The 21,049-nt window shown below is 39.8% G+C and overlaps 3 protein-coding genes across 4 annotated transcripts in view; all 3 read left to right on the top strand.

Annotated features, from left to right (window-relative positions):
- Window positions 1-5,744, top strand: part of pparab (peroxisome proliferator-activated receptor alpha b) — a 33,211-nt gene extending 27,467 nt beyond the window's left edge. Inside the window, exons 6-7 of the mRNA XM_067590345.1 lie at window positions 972-1,425; window positions 1,570-5,744. Of these exons, the coding sequence (XP_067446446.1) occupies window positions 972-1,425; window positions 1,570-1,814 (699 nt within the window). The 3' untranslated portion in view covers window positions 1,815-5,744. The remainder of the gene's footprint in view (window positions 1-971; window positions 1,426-1,569) is intronic.
- A 2,450-nt stretch (window positions 5,745-8,194) lies between these two features.
- yars2 (tyrosyl-tRNA synthetase 2, mitochondrial) lies at window positions 8,195-16,093 on the top strand. 2 transcript variants are annotated; one of them, XM_067590343.1, is made up of 6 exons: window positions 8,195-8,973; window positions 10,623-10,790; window positions 11,062-11,217; window positions 11,481-11,651; window positions 12,776-12,973; window positions 15,965-16,093. In XM_067590343.1, exons 1-5 carry the CDS (start codon window positions 8,195-8,197, stop codon window positions 12,933-12,935), a joined length of 1,434 nt encoding a protein of 477 aa, XP_067446444.1. In that variant the 3' UTR covers window positions 12,936-12,973; window positions 15,965-16,093. The 2 variants fall into 2 exon arrangements, with proteins under 2 accessions (XP_067446444.1, XP_067446443.1); XM_067590342.1 differs by lacking the exon at window positions 15,965-16,093 and having other exon boundaries at window positions 12,776-13,149.
- cdkn1bb (cyclin dependent kinase inhibitor 1Bb) lies at window positions 14,768-19,385 on the top strand. Its single transcript, XM_067590344.1, has 3 exons — window positions 14,768-15,622; window positions 15,965-16,093; window positions 17,725-19,385. The coding sequence occupies exons 1-2, from the start codon at window positions 15,181-15,183 to the stop codon at window positions 16,078-16,080; spliced, it is 558 nt and encodes a 185-aa protein (XP_067446445.1). The 5' UTR covers window positions 14,768-15,180; the 3' UTR covers window positions 16,081-16,093; window positions 17,725-19,385.
- The last annotated feature ends 1,664 nt before the right edge of the window (window positions 19,386-21,049 follow it).

Raw genomic sequence — 21,049 nt, 5'->3', positions numbered from 1 at the left:
TCTCCTCTGTTGTAATATCAACAATAAGATGATGTTTTTAGGCTCCTTTGCCTCTACAGGACCACAAAGCAGCAGTTCAGGCATTGAGCCCAAAAAGAAGAAAAGTATCTCTTCCAAAAACTGAAGTTATTTACTGTATACAATGTCCATGCGCGTAAGGCCTGTGTAAGCAGTTTTGATGCAACATTGTGTCAAGGCATCCTGAAACCGAGATAGATCATGAACTCACCTACTTATAGTAAATTATCTGCTAGTTATCTGATGATCAAGTGTTGTGTTGGCTTTGAGGTACTGCAAAATTAAACACCTCAGCGTCATGTTCCCCATACCTTCCCTTGCTACTCTAGCCCACGTTTAGCACGGCATTCATGAGTCAGAGCTCTGGTCTGATGTGCAGCAGCAGGTGTAGCTGCCCATCAGATGTTGTAACGTGTCCACTGTGGGAATGGTGACACAGCTAAAATGACCTACTATTTCGATTTTTCCCTCTTTTTTTTTAATTACAAAAGTGTTTTTGTACACTGGGTTATAGTTTCAAATGAATCAAAAAATAAATTATTTTTGACATTTTGAGTTTTCCCTAGTTAAGCCCTGTTTGCTTATATTTCTAGAAACACTATTTGCACTTCAAACCCAAGTGCTAAGAATGACATCCATAATTACATAGCTGCAGGGTCAAGGAGAGTAATTTTGTCATCGTGTAAATATTCAAGTGTCAATAAGGGCTGGAGGCTTTTCTTTCCATAATGATTATCTGTAAACACAACTGTCACTACAGTTTTTCATGTAGGGAGGTTTGCTGATTCAGCTTTTTCCATATCCATGTAGCCTAGTCGAGTCTGGTCAGGTTTATTTATGTATCCCAAAATCACAGTACAAACTACTGCCTGTGCATTTCAACTGGGAATCCGTTTTTAAACAGGCTTTACGCGTATAGTTCATGAGAGTGTGTCTTTCTCCACTGTTCGCAGCCTTTCGTCATCCATGACATGGACACTCTACAGCTGGCAGAGCAGACGCTGGTGGCAAAGATGGTCGGCTCCGCGGGAGTGCTGAAGGACAGGGAGGCAGAAGTACGGATTTTCCACTGCTGCCAATGCACTTCGGTGGAAACGGTCACTGAGCTCACAGAATTTGCAAAGTCCGTCCCCGGGTTCTCGAGCCTGGACCTCAATGATCAGGTGACTCTTTTGAAATATGGCGTGTATGAGGCCCTCTTTGCCCTGCTGGCCTCCTGTATGAACAAGGACGGACTTCTTGTAGCGTACGGCTCAGGCTTCATCACCCGGGAGTTTCTCAAGAGCCTGCGGAGGCCGTTCAGCGACATGATGGAGCCAAAGTTCCAGTTTGCCATGAAGTTTAACGCCCTGGAGCTGGATGACAGTGACTTGGCTCTGTTTGTGGCTGCTATCATCTGCTGTGGAGGTAAGAATGCAGGGAAAGTGCTTTGATATCACAGAAATTTCAAAGTTGTAAAGGTGTTCTTGTGCCATTGAAAAACTTTTATTCTAACAAGAGATTATGTTTATGGAGTCTGATTCTCACTTTTTTTTTCTCCTGTGTGATTAGACCGACCAGGCCTGGTGAACGTGGGGCACATCGAGCGAATGCAGGAGAGCATTGTGCAGGTGCTACAGCTCCATCTTCTGGCCAATCACCCCGACGACACTTTCCTCTTCCCCAGGCTGCTGCAGAAACTGGCTGACCTCCGGCAGTTAGTCACAGAGCATGCGCAGCTGGTGCAGGAGATCAAAAAGACAGAAGACACCTCACTGCACCCACTCCTGCAGGAAATATACAGAGACATGTACTGAGGATTGTGGAGGAGTAACCAGGAGAGGCACTCTACGAACCATCTCCTTTTTCAGGGACAGGAGAAGAAGAAGAGTCCTCCATAAGCTAGGGTTGTACCACTTAAACCTCCCAACCCCCCAATGCAGCAAGAGTTAGCTTTGGCTTCTGTCAGCACAAGAGGTCCTATTTAAGCCCAGGCAAAAGGCTGGTGGCTCTCTTGGTTTGACGCAGTGATCTCCACTCCATTGTGTGGACTTTGAGATGTGATATACAGCTGATTGAGCCTCCATCTAGACACCAGTGTATGTAATCTCTGGTAAAACTCTTGGACAAAAATACTAAATGCTACTTTCAATTCGAAGTCTTTTAGGTGACCTCCATGGTTCTTCCTACACTGACCCGAAAAAAGCCCTAAAATGAGGAAAGACAGTGAACTTTATAGTCGCCACTCCAGCAGTATGTTTGATAGATTTTTATACTGATGTCAAAGAGCAAAGAGCCATATTCCCTCACAGTTCTCAGCACCCAAGTGACTTCAGTGGCAGCAGCAACATAAAGACAGCAATGATACCGTTTTCACGCAAGGCAGCTTCTGTCAAATTGGCTATCAACAAAGGGTGGTTATGGTTAGCTATGCACCAGCCCTCTAGCATGTTTCTTCACCTTTCTATACCCAGAGACACAACTGTGGTGTCACTAAGCTCTTGAACATAATCATTTATTTGTACTGTAAGTCAAGCCATACTTTTAAACTTTGTTTATATTGATCGTTAATTCTGGGAATTATCGTTGTGTGTCATATTTTTCCTCTTGCTAACAAGATAGCATGAAGACTTGGTATTGATTATCATTACAAATGACTCAAGTTGCTTCAACAAATGTCCACAAACTACATAGGCAATATTATTTTTTACACTTCACAGTAAGGTAGCAAAATCTTACGAAATTTGAAGTTCAAGACTGAAATGACACACAGGCACAGATTCACTGTGTAAACGCACCACAATGCACATCTGAAGCACAAAACATGCCTGTGAAATGTAATACAATACTATTTTATACTGGACCTCCGTTCACTGCCTTCTTCACAAAACACATGCACAGACGTTTGGCACTCCATCCTGTTATGTGTTGTGGTATTTCAAGGGCTAACACCAAGATAAACCGCATTACAACCTTAAATACCAGCACACTCAAAGCTGATTTGTTATAAATCATTCATCTGTTCCTTAATTTTCTCACTCAGTGAAACCCTCCTTAAAGTTAGATCTCATTAATTACTGTTAACATATGCCGTTGATTCAGATTCAGGGGTCTTTTGTACACATTTTTATATATGACGGTAAGTGAAAAGTATTAATCTACCTTATTTCTTTGAGAAAAATCAAAATGTTATGGAACAATAGATCAAACTATATAGATCATACACTTGTCTTTTTGAGTGAAAATGGGTCTGTGTTGTTTTTGCAGTTGGCTGGTCATTTTTGATAAGCAAAATCAAAAGATACCGGCATCTACCCACATTTATGGGCTCCGGTGAGAAAAATAAAGCAAGTGCAATGTCACAAGGCATTTTTCTGAGTAAGACAAGTGTCCGGTGATGGATAAAGACAATGATTTTCCACAAGACTAGGATTTTTTTTGTCTGATATAACTACGTATGTAAAAAGGCCAATCCTGGATTTTGTTATGATACTTCCCCTTGTAAATGAACATGCTTGAAAGAAGACCTTCAGTACAGGAAATGGTGAAACTTGCATGTGTGATAGTTTGAAAAAATATATATCTGAATCTGTAAAAGAATGCTCCCCCCCCTCCCCCACCCCAATATCTGCTTATCCTACCAAAATCTCCTAAAATCATCATGAATTTATTGAAATTCAGTCACCTGAAATGGACCTCGTCTTTAGAATTATGTCACGTTGTATAGACAGAACGCACTGTACATAGATGAAATCTCACACCGACTGCTCACCCCAACTTTTAACTCTTGAGGTATACAAGGTACTAATGATGATCAACTTTTGTATTCCTCTGTTTGGTAAATACTTTTAAATGTTTGAAATTGTACAGTAAATGTAGTTATGTACTGTATGTTCTTTTTTGCTTAAATGCCACATAATTGTGTTTTGATTGAATTGGATCATATTTTTATACTAAAGTATATATGTATGACTAAATCTGATAATTGTTTTTTTGAAATGGCACGACTGAAGAGTGCAGTGTAAATAGACTTAAGGGTAACAGGGCAACTGGTAATCTGAATATCCATAGATCTGAATCCCATTGGGGACATTCCTTGTGTTATTTTTTAGATAGACAACCATCATGGCTGCAATATTCATTCAGTTCCTTTCAACTGAACTTCATGTGTGTTAAATCAAGCGCTTATGATTTAAACTGATGGCCTATGTGCACTTTGCAGGGCTGCACGGGCTCACGACTTTGCGGTAGTTGATTAAAACTTGACCTCCATGACCTTTTGGATACAATGAAAACTACAGCTCAGCTACAGATCATACAATACTGATCTTCTCTTTTATACACTGTTGTCAGGTTGCACATAAAGAAACAAATGGGGTAATATATGCACAGGATTTCATCATCACTATCAGAAATGCTCCATAGTTCCCTCCTCATGTTGAACAAACCAACCTGTTTTGTTTTATTTCTTTTGACACATCACATCTCTGTTGGTGAAACAGAGAAACTGAATGCACTCATAATTTGCCATTTTATCACCCGCTATAACAGTAAAGAAGATGCAGTAAGGAAAAATGCAGTATATATTGTTTTGTAATCCTGTTTATGTCACACTTTTTTGTCTGACTTTTCTCTCCTCACTCGCTGCTATATTGTACTATCTCACCAAACATGTTTTTATGCCATGAGTAGATTACTGACCTTTAAGCTGCCTCTTACTTATATATCTTCACACAGAATGTCAGTCCCACACGCAGAATTCATTCAACGCAGCTCAGTTTTTTTCCCTTTGCAAATTCCTGGAGATCTTGGAGATCCCAGGTATGCTTGGGGATTATAACCACAAATAATCTGTGCCTTAGCGTGTGCCCATGCCATAAAACACTTGAGATTCAGATTAAGACTTGACTTGTGCACACACACACTTTTAGAATTATACACTGTTTGGTGTCTGCAGCTAGAATTAGCTGTTTCTGACACAATCGGGCAACGCAGACAGGAAATCATGTCACAACAGATTTAGGGTATCTATCCTGTGTAAACGACAAAAAGACAGAGGCTCAAAAGTGCTATTGACATTTTACCGTACAAGACCGTAACAATGAAGGACTAGCTTTAAAAAAAAAAAACAACAAGAGGAAAACAAAATGATTGAAATGCTACAGCCTGGCCCAAGAGGAGAAGTCATGTAAATTTGTGATGTCTGCTTACCCTTAGGAATGTCTGTTTTGTGTTGAATTGACAAGGGACTTTTTAACTTGTATCAGGGAAACCTAGTCTTCCTTTGTTGAACTAGCTCAGGACATAGAAAGGTACTCTTCTTCCTTTTCTATCTCTGTCTCTTTTCTCCGTCTTCTTTTTTCTCTCTGGAACGAGTTCATAGTTTTCTGCCTTACAGCACACAAACACCAACAACAATATTGATTAATATGACCTTTTATTTTATTTTTATTTTGTCCAAAACTGACAGAAAAATGTTACCAGGGGGCAGTAGCGATAGGAATTAGATATTTGATTTGTTTTTTTGTTTTTTTGTTTTTTTTTTCCTCCTGGATTTCACGGAGTTTGTTTTTGTGGCTATGGTGTCATGCAAAGAGACAACAGAGACTGTCTTTGGATGTGATGTTATTGTGTACTGTGGCTTGGTAACAATACTGTAAATGTTTGATGAATGTATATCTAGTCATTTAAACAATGAAACAAGTTGACATTGAATGGATTTAAAATAAAATGATTTTAAAATCCAATATTTTTTGTTTGTTTGTTTGAATTTCAAATCGACAGTGCTATGAGTTAATATTCAATATTATTATTAATATTCCTAACACCCAAGATAGGCTTCTATGGTTAAGATATGTATTATTTGTTAGTATAAAACTCCACAGATAAAGAAACATAGAGAACAAATTAAAATACAATGCCAAGTTTATTACTGTGGGCTAATATGTCAGTTGGGCCTGATGCAAGATTGCCACCCATTGGTGCAAAGTGGAACCTGCTATTTCCATTATAATAGGATGATAAAGCTTTGCTGAACTGAGAAGTGAACATATTTCAGTTTAAGGTAAGTACCTGTGTGTGAATTTGTGTATTGCATTTTAGATCTAAATGTGACACATATACTGTATACACTTCTGCACTATTATTCCATTTGATCGATATTTTATATCGTTATTAATGATTTGATATAGCATGACAGAAACGTTTGCATGTGTGCAATGGTAGCACTACACCATATGAACTGCATTAGATCATGCCGAGCCCTGTAACAACAAACTGCATTATTTTCTACATTTGGTGAAGATGCATGGACACCTCTAATCAGTAAACAAAACATTCAGCTTTACAGTATGCAGGCTTGTAAGGACTGAAACTTTAGTGTAATGTAATTAATTTATCCTTATTATTCTACTATACTTTATTTGTTTTACTTTATTTTGAAAAGAACACATTTTTAATCAGTACGTAAGCTATTCAATGAAGACATGCAAAAATTGATCAAATGAACATATTTTTTAAATAATTATTTTATTTTTTCTATATCTTATTTTAATTAATTTTAGGGTATCTAGAAGGATTCTGAAAGTGGCACTAAATAAATGGTTAGGAGTTCGGTTTGAAAAATTCCCTGTAAATATGGTACTTTCCAAAAGTTAAAAACAAACTAGCAGTGTATATAATATCAGAGTCAATATGGTCATCCTTCCCTACATCAAACAACACAAATATAACTGTCAAGTGTCTTTTTCTTTATTTATGGAAAAATATGTCTTCCATGGCCAGATTAGGGGGTTTTGGGGCACTGAGCTGCTCAGCCCCTATTAAATCCAACTTCCTCGCACTGTCTGTGCAAAATGTGCAGTTTTTCTGTGCTGGTATATTAGCTGGCCTTATAAGCATAAAACTGCAATAATGAAGGTCTTAAAAGCAGATTTTAATTGAGCAGGACCAGCATTAAGGCCCTCATCTTGTCAGTTGGTATAGTGCTTTAGTGGTGCATCCCCAGGCAAAGCAAACAAATGCTGTTTTATTACCTAATCTTGAGACCCTGTCTTGTAGAGAGGCCCTGTGTCAAATACTAATTTCATTATCTTTATTTAAGTTGATATTGTGCTCACAATTTGCATATTTCAGTATAAATTGATCTAATTTGTTTCCTTAAAGTAACATAGCCTACACAGTGTGGTGTAGGGTGTCAATGGGGGCCCGAGGCTCATCCACCCATGTGCATGACACATGGGTGGATTTTAGTGTTTTGCTTCCAGATGCTTTTTTTTTCAATCTGTGAAAACAACCTATAAAAACATGTACATACAAGTGTGGTATGAGTATACTACTAACATAAAGCTCTAACATGTTAGAATCAGAATCAGCTTTTTGGCCCAGTATGTACACATACTGGAAACTTGACTTGGCTTAGTGGCTCTCGTGTCTCATGTATACTTGTACACAACAATCTCCAGAAAAATACACAAGGACATTAGGCTCAACAAAGATAAATAAACATAAGCATATCACTATTATACAAGCAAATAGGTGAAAAAAATAGAACATACAATGTCTATATACAGGTAAAACTGTTTATGTGAACTGTAAACAGGATACAAATAGTGCAAAAGTGTGTACGAGTGCAAAGATTGCTGAAATAAATATTGAATGGAGTATATACATACAGTAGGTGGTTATGCACAGTGTATACAGCCTGCTCAAATACACAGTAATGAATGATATATACATGTTAATGCACATTTTGTATTTTAAACTAATATATATATTAGTAGGTACAGTGGAGGTTTTTATAGGTACACAAATAAACAAAAAAAAACAGAGTAAAGATATACTAACAGAACACATTAACAAGTATCGATTACATAAAAACATTAAAGGACGTACAGGCACTATAGTTTTACAGCTTTTCTGTTTGCACTGTGAACAATAATAGCCATATTTTTTTTATTTCCAGCGCAGGAAAAAAAAACTGTTTATTTGAAAATGTATATTTATGAATATAAAATGTGGCTATAACTATCATAAAGTTTATCATGCAAAATTTGTCACCATTATTCCTTCTGTGGACACCTGCAAGCAGCCTGTATGAGGACCAGTGCAGAAGAGGGCGCTAATCTCCTGCCAAACTGTGTCTGCTTCAGCTCGACTCCTCCTCCTCCTGCTCCGTCTTTTTGTCACATTGTCCAACATGGCTACATCCATGGCAAGGACCTGCCGCTATGTATCACGGCATAGGTCCTGTATCCTCCAGAGTCTGTGCCTCACACTGCGGTCTAGTTTTCATTGTTCTGCTACTGTACACAACGGGCTGCTCTTCAGTCTAAACAAACGCGGTGTACTGAAGGACTCCTTCCCCGAAAACGCAGCTCAGGATCAGCTCCCTCGTCTGCTCCAGTCCGGTGCTCAGACTGTTTACTGCGGCTTTGACCCCACGGCTGACAGCCTCCATGTGGGTAACCTGCTCGCTATCATCGGCCTCCTGCACTTCCGTAGCGCCGGGCATCATGTCCTCGCTGTGCTCGGAGGGGCAACGGCGCAAATCGGAGACCCGAGCGGGAAAACGAGCGAGCGGGAGCGGCTGTCCTCGGACGCTGCGGAGGCGAACGGCCGCAGCATCCGGGAGAGCATCCAGACGATTTTCACCAACCACGAACTGTACTTCCATGATCGCTCCAGGAAGCTTGGCACCGTGACAGTACTGAACAACCTGAGCTGGTACAAAGACTGGGGCGTGGTGGGGTTTCTGTCGGAGGCCGGTAGGCACTTCAGGATGGGCACCATGCTCAGCCGCCACAGCGTGCAATCCAGGCTGAAGAGTGAAGACGGCATGAGCCTGACAGAGTTCACCTACCAGGTGTTTCAAGCTTATGACTTCCACCACCTGAACCAAATATATGGCTGCAAGATTCAGCTGGGAGGCACCGACCAGCTGGGCAATTTGATGTCTGGCCACGAGTTCATTCACAAGTAAATGTCCAGCTTACTGTATCACCAGTGGTCTGTTTTCCGCACGAGAGAGCTTTGTACCAAACCTCGTTGATTATTCTGGTAATTTAATATGACAGCGACGCTTCGTAGATGCACACTCGTCAGATAATATGACTAAATGTTGCCCTGTGAATATCAACGAGCCACTCTTCAATTCTGCATACTTCCAATCCACCAAGCAGCTGTTGATTTTAGTTGATCTGCTGTTAATCAGCACAAGATTCAACGCCAGTTTATTTAAAGCTCACATCACCCAAACAGTCTCTGTACACATTACAAGTTAATAAAGAACAACAACAAAAATCACATGACTTCACATGTAAAAGTGCACACACAGACACAGGCAATAATCTTAATGTAACAACAAGATTGAGTGAGATTGATAGCTTAGATTTGAAAGGCTCAACAGAGCTTGTCCTCCCAAATATGCAGTGGTAGTTTATTCTAAAGAAGGGGAGCCCAGTGGGAAAAGTACTAAGACATACAAAGGAGTTCCAAACCCTGTTGAAAAATCTGTTCATTCAATTAATGAGTGATCCTTGATAAAAGTACACACGCTAGAAATGTGACTAAATGTCTCATGTGAATTCTTAGGAGCCGCTCTTCAATCCCTCATTCTCTGAATCTACCAAGCAGCTGATCATTTTAGTAAAGTACATTTCAACAAGCTCAAAGACTGACACGTAATTTAGATTGATTTCGTGGACACTTACCAAATTCCAGGTACCAGAGTGAGACCGTCTGAGGCCTGAGTGACTAGCAGAAATTGGGGATGACATATAAATCTTGACTCACATTTAATACCTTAGTGTAGGTATCTACTCTTAATCAGCATAAGGTTATGACTTTATAACACCCATAGTATCCCCTCTCTGCATGTGGAGAAAGCTTAACCAAACGCCCTTGAAAAATCCTTTTGATTTAATATACCGTTGATTCGTAGAAAATGTAAACACACCAGAAAATGTGACTAAATGTCTCGTGCGAAATGCTATAAGCCCACCCTTGAATTCAGCATACTTCTTCCGATCCATCACGCAGCCTCTTTTCTTTAACTTTACTAACCGTATGAAACGATTGAACTCTTTCACTCTGTTCATTTCTGTCTCTACTGTGCAGTTTTGGTTTCAGTAGTGGGAGTAAGAAGAGAAACCTTCCCGAAGGATGACGCTTTTAAATTGTTTCATGCTTTCCGGATAGTCGCCAAAATTCTGGCCTCACTCTCAGTCTGAGTTAGTTGGCTTATTGACTCGAAAGGTCTTAACTCTTAACTATTTTACAGCTTACTGTAGGTGTTGTCACTAGTAATTGGCAGATGACTCGGGGGTTCTAATATCACAATGTTGATGTGACATCACAATATGGCAAATGTATACAAAATCATTAGTAAAATAATCAAATTGATGTCTCATCGTTATGCATTACATCAGACAACTCTTCACATGTAACTAATTTTGTTAGTTTCTTAATTTGATCCCACTGAACGCTGAATTAGTGCCCCGCTCTATGATCAGGCATGTTAAAAGGCGCCAGCAATTCAGCAATGTCAACAAATCCACTCAACATTTTTGAAATACACATACCAGACATGACTCCTCTCGGATAATAACTCTTTGATTCCTCTCCAGAGTGAGCGGTGAGGAGGTGTACGGCCTGACCGTCCCACTGGTGACCAGCTCTGTCGGGGACAAGCTGGGGAAGACGGCAGGCAACGCGGTGTGGCTCAACAGAGACAAGACGTCTCCTTTCGAGCTCTACCAGTTTTTTCTCAGGCAGCCCGATGCCAGTGTGGAAGAGTAAGTGACGATGATGGCAGCTAAAGGAAGAAACAAAAGCATCTCATAAACGGGTGTTTGTAAGCTCATCACCTATTCTGGTTGTCACTAATTAATTAATCGGTGTGGTTTTAATACACTATAGTATCCTAGTTAATCTAACATCCGGTTATTCTGGCAGGTCAGCTATATGTGAAACTCAAATTACAAGAGATTATCAGCAAAAGGCCAAGAAGAGACATATAAACCAGTGTAATGGGAGGCTCAACTATATTATGTGGTCGTTCTGCAGGTACCTGAGGCTGTTTACCTTCCTGCCTCTGGCGGAGGTGGAGAGGCTGATGGAGCAGCAGAGAGAGGATCCGGGTAAACGCCTCGCACATAAACGACTAGCTGCAGAGGTGACAAAACTGGTGCACGGAAAGGAGGGCCTGGAGAGTGCTAAGAGGTCAGAATGGGAATTGTTTGACTACATATCATGCTCACCATGTGATATTATAGAATATAATCAGAATTCATTTTTATTAATTTTGTTCAACCTATTTTTAAGGGCAGTTTGACTCATTGAGGTGTAGAAAACATTGTGTTAAGAGCTGCAAGGTTGTACAGTCAGTTAGTGGATTACCTGTAAGCTCTGTGACCTTCCTGCAGGGGGGGCAATCCAGATGAGTGTGCAAAGCAATACAGTCATACTTGATATCATCATTGCAGATGTACCAACGCGCTTTACCACAGCAGCGTGCAGGCCTTGGAGGAAATGAGTGATGAGGAGCTGCAGGAGCTCTTCAGGGAGGCCCCCTTCCATGAGCTGCTGCTGGAACCAGGAACTACCGTGATAGACGCCTGTCGCAAGGTCAACGCCGTCCCCGAGGGACCCAGAGGGTAAGCACCCCGATCCTGCTTCTCCTAATTAAAATGCCAGTGTGGAAACTACTAAAACTTTCCAAAAAAAAAAACCCCAAAACAAAACACATACAGTAATCATATTAATCTGTGCTCCTGGATGGATGAATGGAAGTTAAAGGGTAAAGTGGTATCAAGCCATGCACATAGTTTTCAAAGATTGTTCAGATGAAAGTAAGTTTTTAAATGTCATTTTTCGTCATTTCGAGCAGCGTAAATTAGGTTCTGTTCACCTGCATTGTGTTTTGCTGGCAGCACAAAGCAAATAAAAACACACAACTTATATAATAAAGTGTTTTTTGCAAGTAAGGTTAAGATGCCCTTTTAAGGGTATCCAAATACTGTCTCATATTCTGCTTAATGTTCTCTATTTTAAGTGCATATTCATTTATTAATCACCTTTTTATGAAAAGTGAAATAGTAAAAAGCATTATTTATATATGCTTATTTTTTCTGATCAACACTATAAAACTATATTTAATTTACAATGATATAAAACAGAAAAGCAGCATTTTATTTTATTTTTTTGATTTTTCTTGATGAGCTTACATGATTAAGCGATTATCAAATTTGTCGGTGATTAATTTTCTGTCGATCACATAATCAGTTAATTGTTTTAGTACAATATAATTGCATGTCGCATTAACGTTCATGAATGCATGAAACAGCAGGATAGTCTGCAATGCCCCGTCTTTGCCTAACAGTGTAGTGTGAGGATACTTGTACCTGAGAGATGATCTGTATAATAATCTGTGAGATGTGTTTTGATATTAGCTTTGAATTTTCATCATTCGCATCCATTGTTTTATTTTAGGTGCTAAAATGCAATCTGTGTGAAAAGGGGTTAAAATTCTCAGGCACCATTCCTGATTTGCAGCGTAGAGCAGTTTTTAAATTCTTAATTCAACACATCGTACACATTTCCTTCCGGACAAACCTTTTCTCGCTTTAATCCCCGTGTGTAAAGATGGAAGACAGTGTGATATACATTTGCATGTCCACGATGTGGTTCGCACCGATGCAAAAGCAACGTCTTGACTATTTCAGACTAGTTATGTATATGAAACCCTGTACTAACTGACAATTTAAATGTCTGTGTGCAGGTATCGTATGGTTTCGGAGGGAGCAGTGTGGATCAACCACAAGCGAACAGAAAAACCAGAGCAAGTACTGATCCCTAAACTCCACATCCTGTCCAACGGACTTACTCTGCTCAGAGTGGGCAAGAAGAACTTCTACATCATCAAATGGCTCAGTCTTTGAAGCTGCCTTCAGTTATCTGTGATGGACTGACTAGGAAGGTAGGGCAACTACACCTTCGGCAGGGTCAGTGAGGGCACATGGACAGACTGGTGTTTTTGGAATGTACTGGGCTTTTTGGCATAGCCTGATTGCCTCTGGTTGTCATATAAATATGTATATGTACAGATCTGATGTTTATTTAAAGCTATGGTATTAAAAGAATTTCATATAAAGATTGTTGCCTGCTGACATTCAACTGCTGCTCGGGTGTTGGCCGAATGAACACTAGGGGGCAGGATTGTCCCAGTCATAATGGCGGGTGCTTGCAGGCCGCCACAGCTGCACCACATAGCCTGCTGTGACCCCATAGGTAAATAATTGCTCTCAGTAAAATTAAATTGCATCATTTCTCGCAAACAGCTTCGGGTTCTATTTCAAGCAAATCATGTTTCCTTCAATTTGATGTGGAGACGAAGCCAACAACTGTCTTAATGTGGCTGTTTTTTTCTCTCTCAGTGGTGGAAGGTGTAAAGTGTATCAGAAAGAAAAGAAAGAGGTATTGGATACATTTAAAAACAAACAATTTTTGCTTGTAGATTATTTTTAGAATATATAAATTTAATATTTCCATTAGTAGGATATTTTTTTTCAAAATTGCCACTAGAATTTTCCAGAAAGTACAAAATTTTCATTGTGGTGTAAATGATTATTTCTTACTTTCAGCTTGCAGGATCTTTGTTAGTTATTCTTTTTGGATTTTTTTTTTCTTTCTGTATTTACAGGCTCCTGAATGCGGAGGTGTACGTGACTTTTTAGTGATAGTCTCTTGGGAGCTGGTGTAGATGAGGACAGGGTCTTGTGTGTGTGTGCTGACCTTAATTTACCCCACTCAGCTCAGGAGAATGGGTGGAAATACCCAGTTGTAGAGATGCACACGTTTGACCAATTTGGAGACTTTTGGAGTCTTTTTCTGCAATCACTGGGTAGTTTTGACCTGACAGGGGGGTTTTTACCTGTTCTAGCTGAGGGCCCACATCTCTGAGATTAGTTGTATTTTCATAAATGTCATCTCTTTTAAGGTGGAATGTTTAAAGTAATTCATTTTCTTATTCGTTTCAGCAAATTGTCAAAAAAAAGAACAACTTATTTCTAAATCTGTGTGGAGATTGATTTATTATGGCACCCAATTTAATTTTATGTTTAAAATGTATCTGGGAAAATAGGGTCTGTTGTGTTCTTAGCTTTTATGCAGAGAAGCTTAGTCTAAATTGAAAGTTAATCATGATTAGGTCTCAAACTCTGCTCTGAAATTAACTCTTGTTTTTTTTTTTTTGGAGGGGGGGGGGGGTTGCTATTAGGATGTATTTTTTAAAATGAAATTATGCAGGCCTGCTAATTGATATTTAAATTTGTCTGCAGCTTTAACCCCTAACCAAAATTAAATTTCGTCTAATCCAGTAGCTGAAAGAGAAAAACAAATGTAAATTCATAAAATGCAATGCAAAGTGTTTATTTTTGAAAACATGCTTCATCAAACGAAATTGAAAGCACACTAATGTTGAAACTGTTTTTGTGGACATGCAAACAGTCATTTTCACTTTCAAAGTGGTTTTCTTTGCCAAAACAGTCGACACGTTTAGACACAGTTTAGAGACATTTTTTGGATTTACTGTAATTTCCAGACTTCCTGGATGTTGCAAGCGTGCTGCAACTAGCTGGTCCACCTTAAGAGGAGTAGGCGGGCTTAAGCGCTTGGACCAATGAGCGAGCGTCTTCGTATTTAAATAGCTCTGTGTGTCAATCAATTTTTTCCCCTCTCTCTCTCTCTCTCTCTCTTTCTCGCTCCCCCCCACCACCACCTCCACCTCCACCACCACCCACCCCACACCCCCCGAGTCAACCTCCCCTCTCAATCCCAAGTACATCTCTCAATCGCCATATTGGGTACTGAGAAGGTCTGTCTGCAGTTTCTCTCACTACGGGACGAAACTGACAGAGCGGATTCAGTTCCTCTGCAGTTGTTTTGATGATCCGCGGAGACGACTTTCAGCTTGAAAACACCGCGGCCGTTACCGTTTCCAGCTCGACGTATGCATGGCATAAGTCGTTTTACGCTTGTTTTGGATCTTGCTCAGCGACGAGGAGATAGCCGTTGTATTTGAGCGGTGTGTGTGTGTTGTTTTTTTTTTTTTTTTTTTTTTTTTTTTGCTTGTGAAAACCTGGACGCTCCCGGCTGTTTGAAAAAATTTCTCTTTCTTTGGGGAAAATGTCAGATGTTCGACTTTCAAACGGGAGCCCGACGTTGGAGCGGACGGACCCCAGGGTGTCGGATCACCCGAAACCGTCAGCGTGCAGAAGCCTCTTCGGCTCGGTGGATCACGAAGAGTTAAAGAGGGATTTAAAGGGACATCTGCGGGAGATGGACGAGGCTGCCTCCGCCAAGTGGGGCTTCGACTTCGCCAATCACACGCCGCTGGCCAACGGCAGGCTCGAGTGGGAATTAGTGGATTGTAGAGACGTCCCGGATTTCTACACTAGGCAGCCGCGGAGGGAGAAGGGCGTCTGCTCCGCTGGGAATAACAATGTGGATCTAAACGGGAATCATAACTGTGTTGTGGTGGCTCCGAGCGAAGACAACGAGAGGTCTGACGGGCAGATGGAGTGCACGGAGCAGTGCACCGGGCTGAGGAAAAGACCTGCACGTCACGGTACTTGATATGCAACAAAAAAAAAAACGATCACTTCTTTTCACCCGATTTGTGCATTTGTGTTTAACAGGTAGTCAGGCGGAGCAAAAAAAAAAAAAAAAAAAAAAATTCAACACATCGGTCACAAGTGGTGGCATTTGGCTCATCAGCCTTGAAGTGCACTGAAAATAATTTTTAATACGCTCTTTAAAAAAAAAAAAGAAAAAAAATGAACATCTTGAGGGGTGGCCGAGCATGCAGCACAACAAGTTAAATACGACATATTTTTCTATTTTATTTTATTTTTTTTCTCTTTTTCAGTGTTTTTTTTTCTGACTGACAGTGAACTTTGGTTTTTTGCAGACCCCTCGGCCCAAAGTAAGAGGTCACACACCAGCTCAGAGGAGGTTAGTTGTCCGAGCAGGAGCCACTCTGCAGAACACACACCCAGAAAGACCAGTCCCAAGAGGCAAACGTGAGGACGAGAGGACGGTAAGGATCCGGTTCTACTTCTATGTGCAACTTTTTTTTTTTTTATTGTAAAATGGTTAAAAATTTCCGTGAGCTTCTGCGTGATGCGAGCATACAACCGGTTCGTTTTCAACGCAGAGGCATAAAATACAGACAACGTCCACAACCTCTTCCAGCTGTTGTTTTTCCTCGAAAGGCTAAATTTGAAGAAAACACCCCATTTTTTCCCCCCTTCATCTCGTTGTATGATCTCTATACTGTCAGGTGGAACTCTTAATGCAAACCCTGTGCACTTGAGATTTAATTTCAAACATCTGTGCAGCCTTGACAACCAATATAGATGTTTTCGTGTGTGTGTTTAAAGGCGTTGTCAGGCTCCTTCATTCATTTAGTTGCACTAGTAGTAGTAATAGTAGTAGCGGGAGTAAAAGTGTTTTCTCCAGCTGCTAAGAGTTCACCAAAGCTTTCAGTTGTATTTTTGCACTCAAAGTCCGTTTCGATGCTTCGTGATCAGTGTAAGATGAGTGGAAAGTAAAATAGAAAAACCCCAGTGGCGCCACATTTACACCTTTTACTACAGCCGCTGCCACAGCGAGTTTCCGACTAAACTGTAAACAAGTGCTGAACAACAGTGTAGTAGTAACACGTCAGCAGCCACTGCCCTCAGCGCAGAGCAGAGCAGAGCAGGGACGGGAAGGGGCCGGTCTCAAGTGTGTGTGTGTGTGTGTGTATGTGTGTGTATATGTGTGTGTGTGCGCGCGTGCGTGCTGCACACACTCTGCACACTAATGTTACAACACACACATCTGTGTCTGCCGGTGTTGAGGGAGTCGTGCAGGTCTGAAATCAAGTGTGCTTGTTGGCCAAAAGACACGAAAAGTGCAGTTGTAGTGGCAGGATGTGAACTGTCAAGGGCTGCAGTGGAGGATAAACACTTAACTTTGCCTTTTTTTTAAGTTTGTTTTGTAATTAGTTGGAAACAAACACGTTGTTTTTGGGGGTTATTTTTTTAAGCTGGTGAAAAATATCTTGTATGGCAAAATATGTGTAGAAGATTATGTTTTTAGATGTGGAAGAAAAAACAAGGAGGTAGTAGTTAAATGAAAAATATCAGATTTTTGTTAATATACTTGCTAGTTGTTGTTTTGGCTCTATAGTGATCACCTAGTAAAATGATTAACATGGGTAATTATCATATATAAATCAAGACAGTACGAGTGCTGGTGTAAAATAAGTCCCACTATTTTTTTCCACACATAAGTTTGCACATCATTTTCAGTCATATGAAGTGACTCTCTGTGTGCAGAATTGCTGCCAGTATTGTTCAATAACTATCACAAGAGAAGAAACAACAGCTGCTGGAGTATTTTCAGTAGTATTGCCACTATGTTTGTGCATACTTGTTGCTTGTTGCAAGTTCGCCCTCCTTGCCTTTTTTGTCAGATGTACCAGAGAACTTAATATTTTCCATGTTTATAGGTGAACACTGTGCACAAATGTTCTGTCCAGTCTCAAGTCTCTCTTTAACTCTCTTTCAGTACAGAAGTCTGTGCATGTTGCTGCATGATGCTCAGTGTCAAACGTTACCTTGCAACCTCTCTGACTCTTTTTTTTTTTTTTTCTTCTTCTTCTCCATCTCATTTGTCCCACAGAGCCGAAGATGTATTTCCCTTTTTTACATGGGGAAACCTCAGTGTTGGCCGATTTTTTTTCGGAAGAGGAACTACACAGCATCAGAAACATATCAACTCTCCTGAAGACGGGGGAGGACGCTGTTGAAGCACTGAATAGAAACACTAAAGTTGTGGCACTCAATTAAAGTTACTGCCTCTAAAAGCAGTCAATGTAGCAGTGTGCAATTAGGTTTGATTTCCTTTTTTGCTCCTTTTTTTTACTACCTGTGTGTAAATAAATATATATTATATTTCTCTCCATATGTAGCACATAAGAAAACATTATGATTTGAAAACAAATCCTTTATGTAAAAAGGTGTGAATTTTGATTTGACTTGAAGAATTGCAGTGTAGTTTGATAAATGTTTCCAAAATGCTGTTCTGTTTTTTTTTTTTTTTTCCTTTTTCTTTTTTTTTCTTATAGGCAGTGTGACTTTGACACGGTCCCTTACTGCTACAATTTCAAAAAAAAACAAAAAAAAAAACACAAAATCATGGCTTCTTACAGTTTCTTAACAGTGTCTCTTCACTCCGTCATCTTCCTAACTCAGCAGTGAAGAACGGTACAAATGTAGCTCATCTGTTACTTTTTTATTTTTCCTTCCTCTGGTCATTTCAGTGTCACCAAGTGCAGGTTCTCCTTTTACATCTATTTCCCCAGGAAATCAACACAGGAAAAAAAAAAAAAAAAAGTAATATTTCTGTTAGGACTATCTTTAAAGCACCCGGTATTTATTTTGTGATAGAGATGCTTTTTTTTGCATCAGTTGAATCCTGGAATATGAGCTTCTTCTTCTTTTTTTTTTTTTTTTTTTTTCTTAAGTTTTCCTGCACACCTCAGCCACATTGTAATGGTGTGATTGATTTCCTCTGGAGTTGTGAGGTACTCAGATATTGAAGGACAAAGACCATACAAACTGCACAGGTTGTGTTGTAAATTCATCCTCTCACTGACTGTATTCCTATTGTTTCGACAGCCTTTTAATGCTCTGCAGAGAGGAGGGTTTTTCTGAAATGGGTTGAATGTCCTACAATACCAAATACATGGTTGCTTCAGTATGGTTGCCAGCACTGCCAGTGCTCCTTAATTGACTTCACATTGTATTACTTTGTGATAACCTAGACTTAAATCTACATTTATGTTTGTACTTTTTTTTTTTTCTTTTTTTTTCACCAATGTTGTTAGCCTGCTGAGGATGCAAATGTGAGCATCTAAAAGCTTCCCTTTATTTTGCCTAAAGTGTGGGTTATATTCAAAGAGACCAGTGTACAGCTGGATGGAGAGAGGAAACAGCTTGTCTCAGAAATGCAGTCACCATGCCTGTGTATTTGTGTAAATCTTTGCAATGTACCTATGTACATAATTTTGTAAAAACACTGAGAAATTATACTAACTTATTTATGTCAAGCTTTTTTAATGTAGAATAAAAAATGGGTTTTTGATTACGGTTATCCAAAGTGGCATTTACTTTATTATAATTGTCTTATTTTGTAAAAGCATATTTTTGGTAGTTTTTTTTTTTTTTTTTTTTTTTTCTTATCAATAAGGTTGCAAACTGAGCCTGATAAAATATTTGATGTGCATTTTGTAATGTGTGGTTATAAAATGTGTTGCAATCAATTAAAAAGATAAAATTAAATCTGGGACTTGTGGTTGCTTTTTACACTTGGTGTGAATTCACCATAACACACACACACACACACACACACACAGTTTCTTCTCTTAGAGTGAGTTTACAAAATAGCTGCAAAAAAAAAAAAAATCTATTATGTCTGATACACACTTTTCGAGTGTGCAGAAGCAGCAGCAGCAGCTGTGTGAGTTTATTTCTGTGCATCGAGGCATCTTAGTGCAACACAGTGACACTCCCAATATGAATCCAGCAGCATTTTGAGCGGGCTGATGATTGACACTTTGGTCATCCAATCAAAAGGAGTGTGGGGAAAGCAGACCACTTGTTGCAGCCAGTAACATTCAGTAACTTATCATGGGAATGGCTTTCATGGAAAAAAAAAATGTAACTGCTTTGAGCTCAGAATACGATCCTAAACTGAAAGATAAAATAATGAGAGTTAAATAATTTTTTTACTGTTTCATTGGCTTCTTCTGAAGCATCTGTGTGTATGTGATGGAGTGTGAGTGTGTGTGTGTGTGTGTGTGTGTGAGTGAGAGAGAGAGAGAAAAAGAGCAAAGGGAGATTGTGCTTTCTGTGGCTTGACTGGTGTATTTTTAATTCTATTGTCATCCTAAATGTGTTCCTGCATTTAATAAGGGTTACACATTCATTTTAAGTTAATGAAAAAATAAATATATATTTTTGTAAAAAAAAAAAAAAAAAAAAAAGATGCTTAGTGGTGGAAGTTGGGAAGTGTATTTTTGCACCTCTTAGTTATATGCATCATTAAGAATTCATGTTTTTAAAAATATTTAATATAAGAATTATATTTTAAATAAATGTATATAATTATTGATTATGTCTTAATATTTAGTAGTGAAGTCCTGTCGGTTAAAATTATAATACTGAAAATAAAAATGATTAACAAACACAAGCTAGAAGTCACACAACAGCTTCAAGACAAGGCCGATTTTGATCTAATGGAATTTTTTTTCTTTTACACAAAAATGTTCTTATTGTGAGTAACGTATGCTATCCTATCCGTGACTAGACGCCGTTTGACCTGTGGTTACTTTACGAAACATGTCTCACTATCTGTGATGGTACATCTTCTGTTGTGAAACCCAAATTAATGCTTATATTGCACAGTATCTCCCTGCTTCCTCCTCATGCCCCCAACACAGGAAGACACCTGCAGCAGCTCTTTAATGCAGGATGGATTGGTTGAGCGGAGGGGGTTGCTTGTGTGTGTGTGTGTGTGTGTGTGCGTGTGGGGTGTGTGTGTGTGGGTGGGGGAGGGAGGGGGTCCAGTCCTGAAGTGTGCAGGTGGGTAACCTCAGCTCAGCCATCCACCCCCACTCTGAGCCCGGCCCATTGTCCCAGTGTGTGGGCCTTTGTGTGGAGGACCATTGTGAGGGGCCGGGGCCGGCCACTGTTGTGTCTGGGGCTTCTCTGCTCAGACAAAGGGCCCGTCTACGAGCCTCCACCCTGCCCAAACAGCAGACTGACTGACTGACTGACTGGGTGTCTGACTGACTGCTTGACTAGGTGGCTTGCTGGCTGACTAACTGACTGAATGGCTGACTGGTTGTTGGTTCGGCTGACTGATCGATTGAATGGAGGAGAAGAGAAGGAAGTGTGTGTTTCAGCCGGTCTGCAAATCTTGATGTACATTACAAGTGTTCACT

Source organism: Thunnus thynnus, chromosome 5 (assembly GCF_963924715.1).
Source record: "Thunnus thynnus chromosome 5, fThuThy2.1, whole genome shotgun sequence".
Lineage (NCBI taxonomy): Eukaryota > Metazoa > Chordata > Actinopteri > Scombriformes > Scombridae > Thunnus > Thunnus thynnus.
The sequence above is the reverse complement of the archived record's forward strand: the minus strand, read 5'-3'. Positions and strand labels throughout refer to the sequence as shown.

What these genes read in the sequence shown, in the direction of transcription:
- yars2 (XM_067590343.1), top strand. Translation starts at nt 8,195, where the DNA reads ATGGCTACATCCATGGCAAGGACCTGCCGCTATGTATCACGGCATAGG. An exon ending in CCCGATGCCAGTGTGGAAGA is followed by an intron (nt 10,791 to 11,061) that starts GTAAGTGACGAT and finishes GTCGTTCTGCAG; the next exon opens with GTACCTGAGGCTGTTTACCT. An exon ending in GTCCCCGAGGGACCCAGAGG is followed by an intron (nt 11,652 to 12,775) that starts GTAAGCACCCCG and finishes GTCTGTGTGCAG; the next exon opens with GTATCGTATGGTTTCGGAGG.
- cdkn1bb (XM_067590344.1), top strand. Translation starts at nt 15,181, where the DNA reads ATGTCAGATGTTCGACTTTCAAACGGGAGCCCGACGTTGGAGCGGACG. An exon ending in GAAAAGACCTGCACGTCACG is followed by an intron (nt 15,623 to 15,964) that starts GTACTTGATATG and finishes GGTTTTTTGCAG; the next exon opens with ACCCCTCGGCCCAAAGTAAG.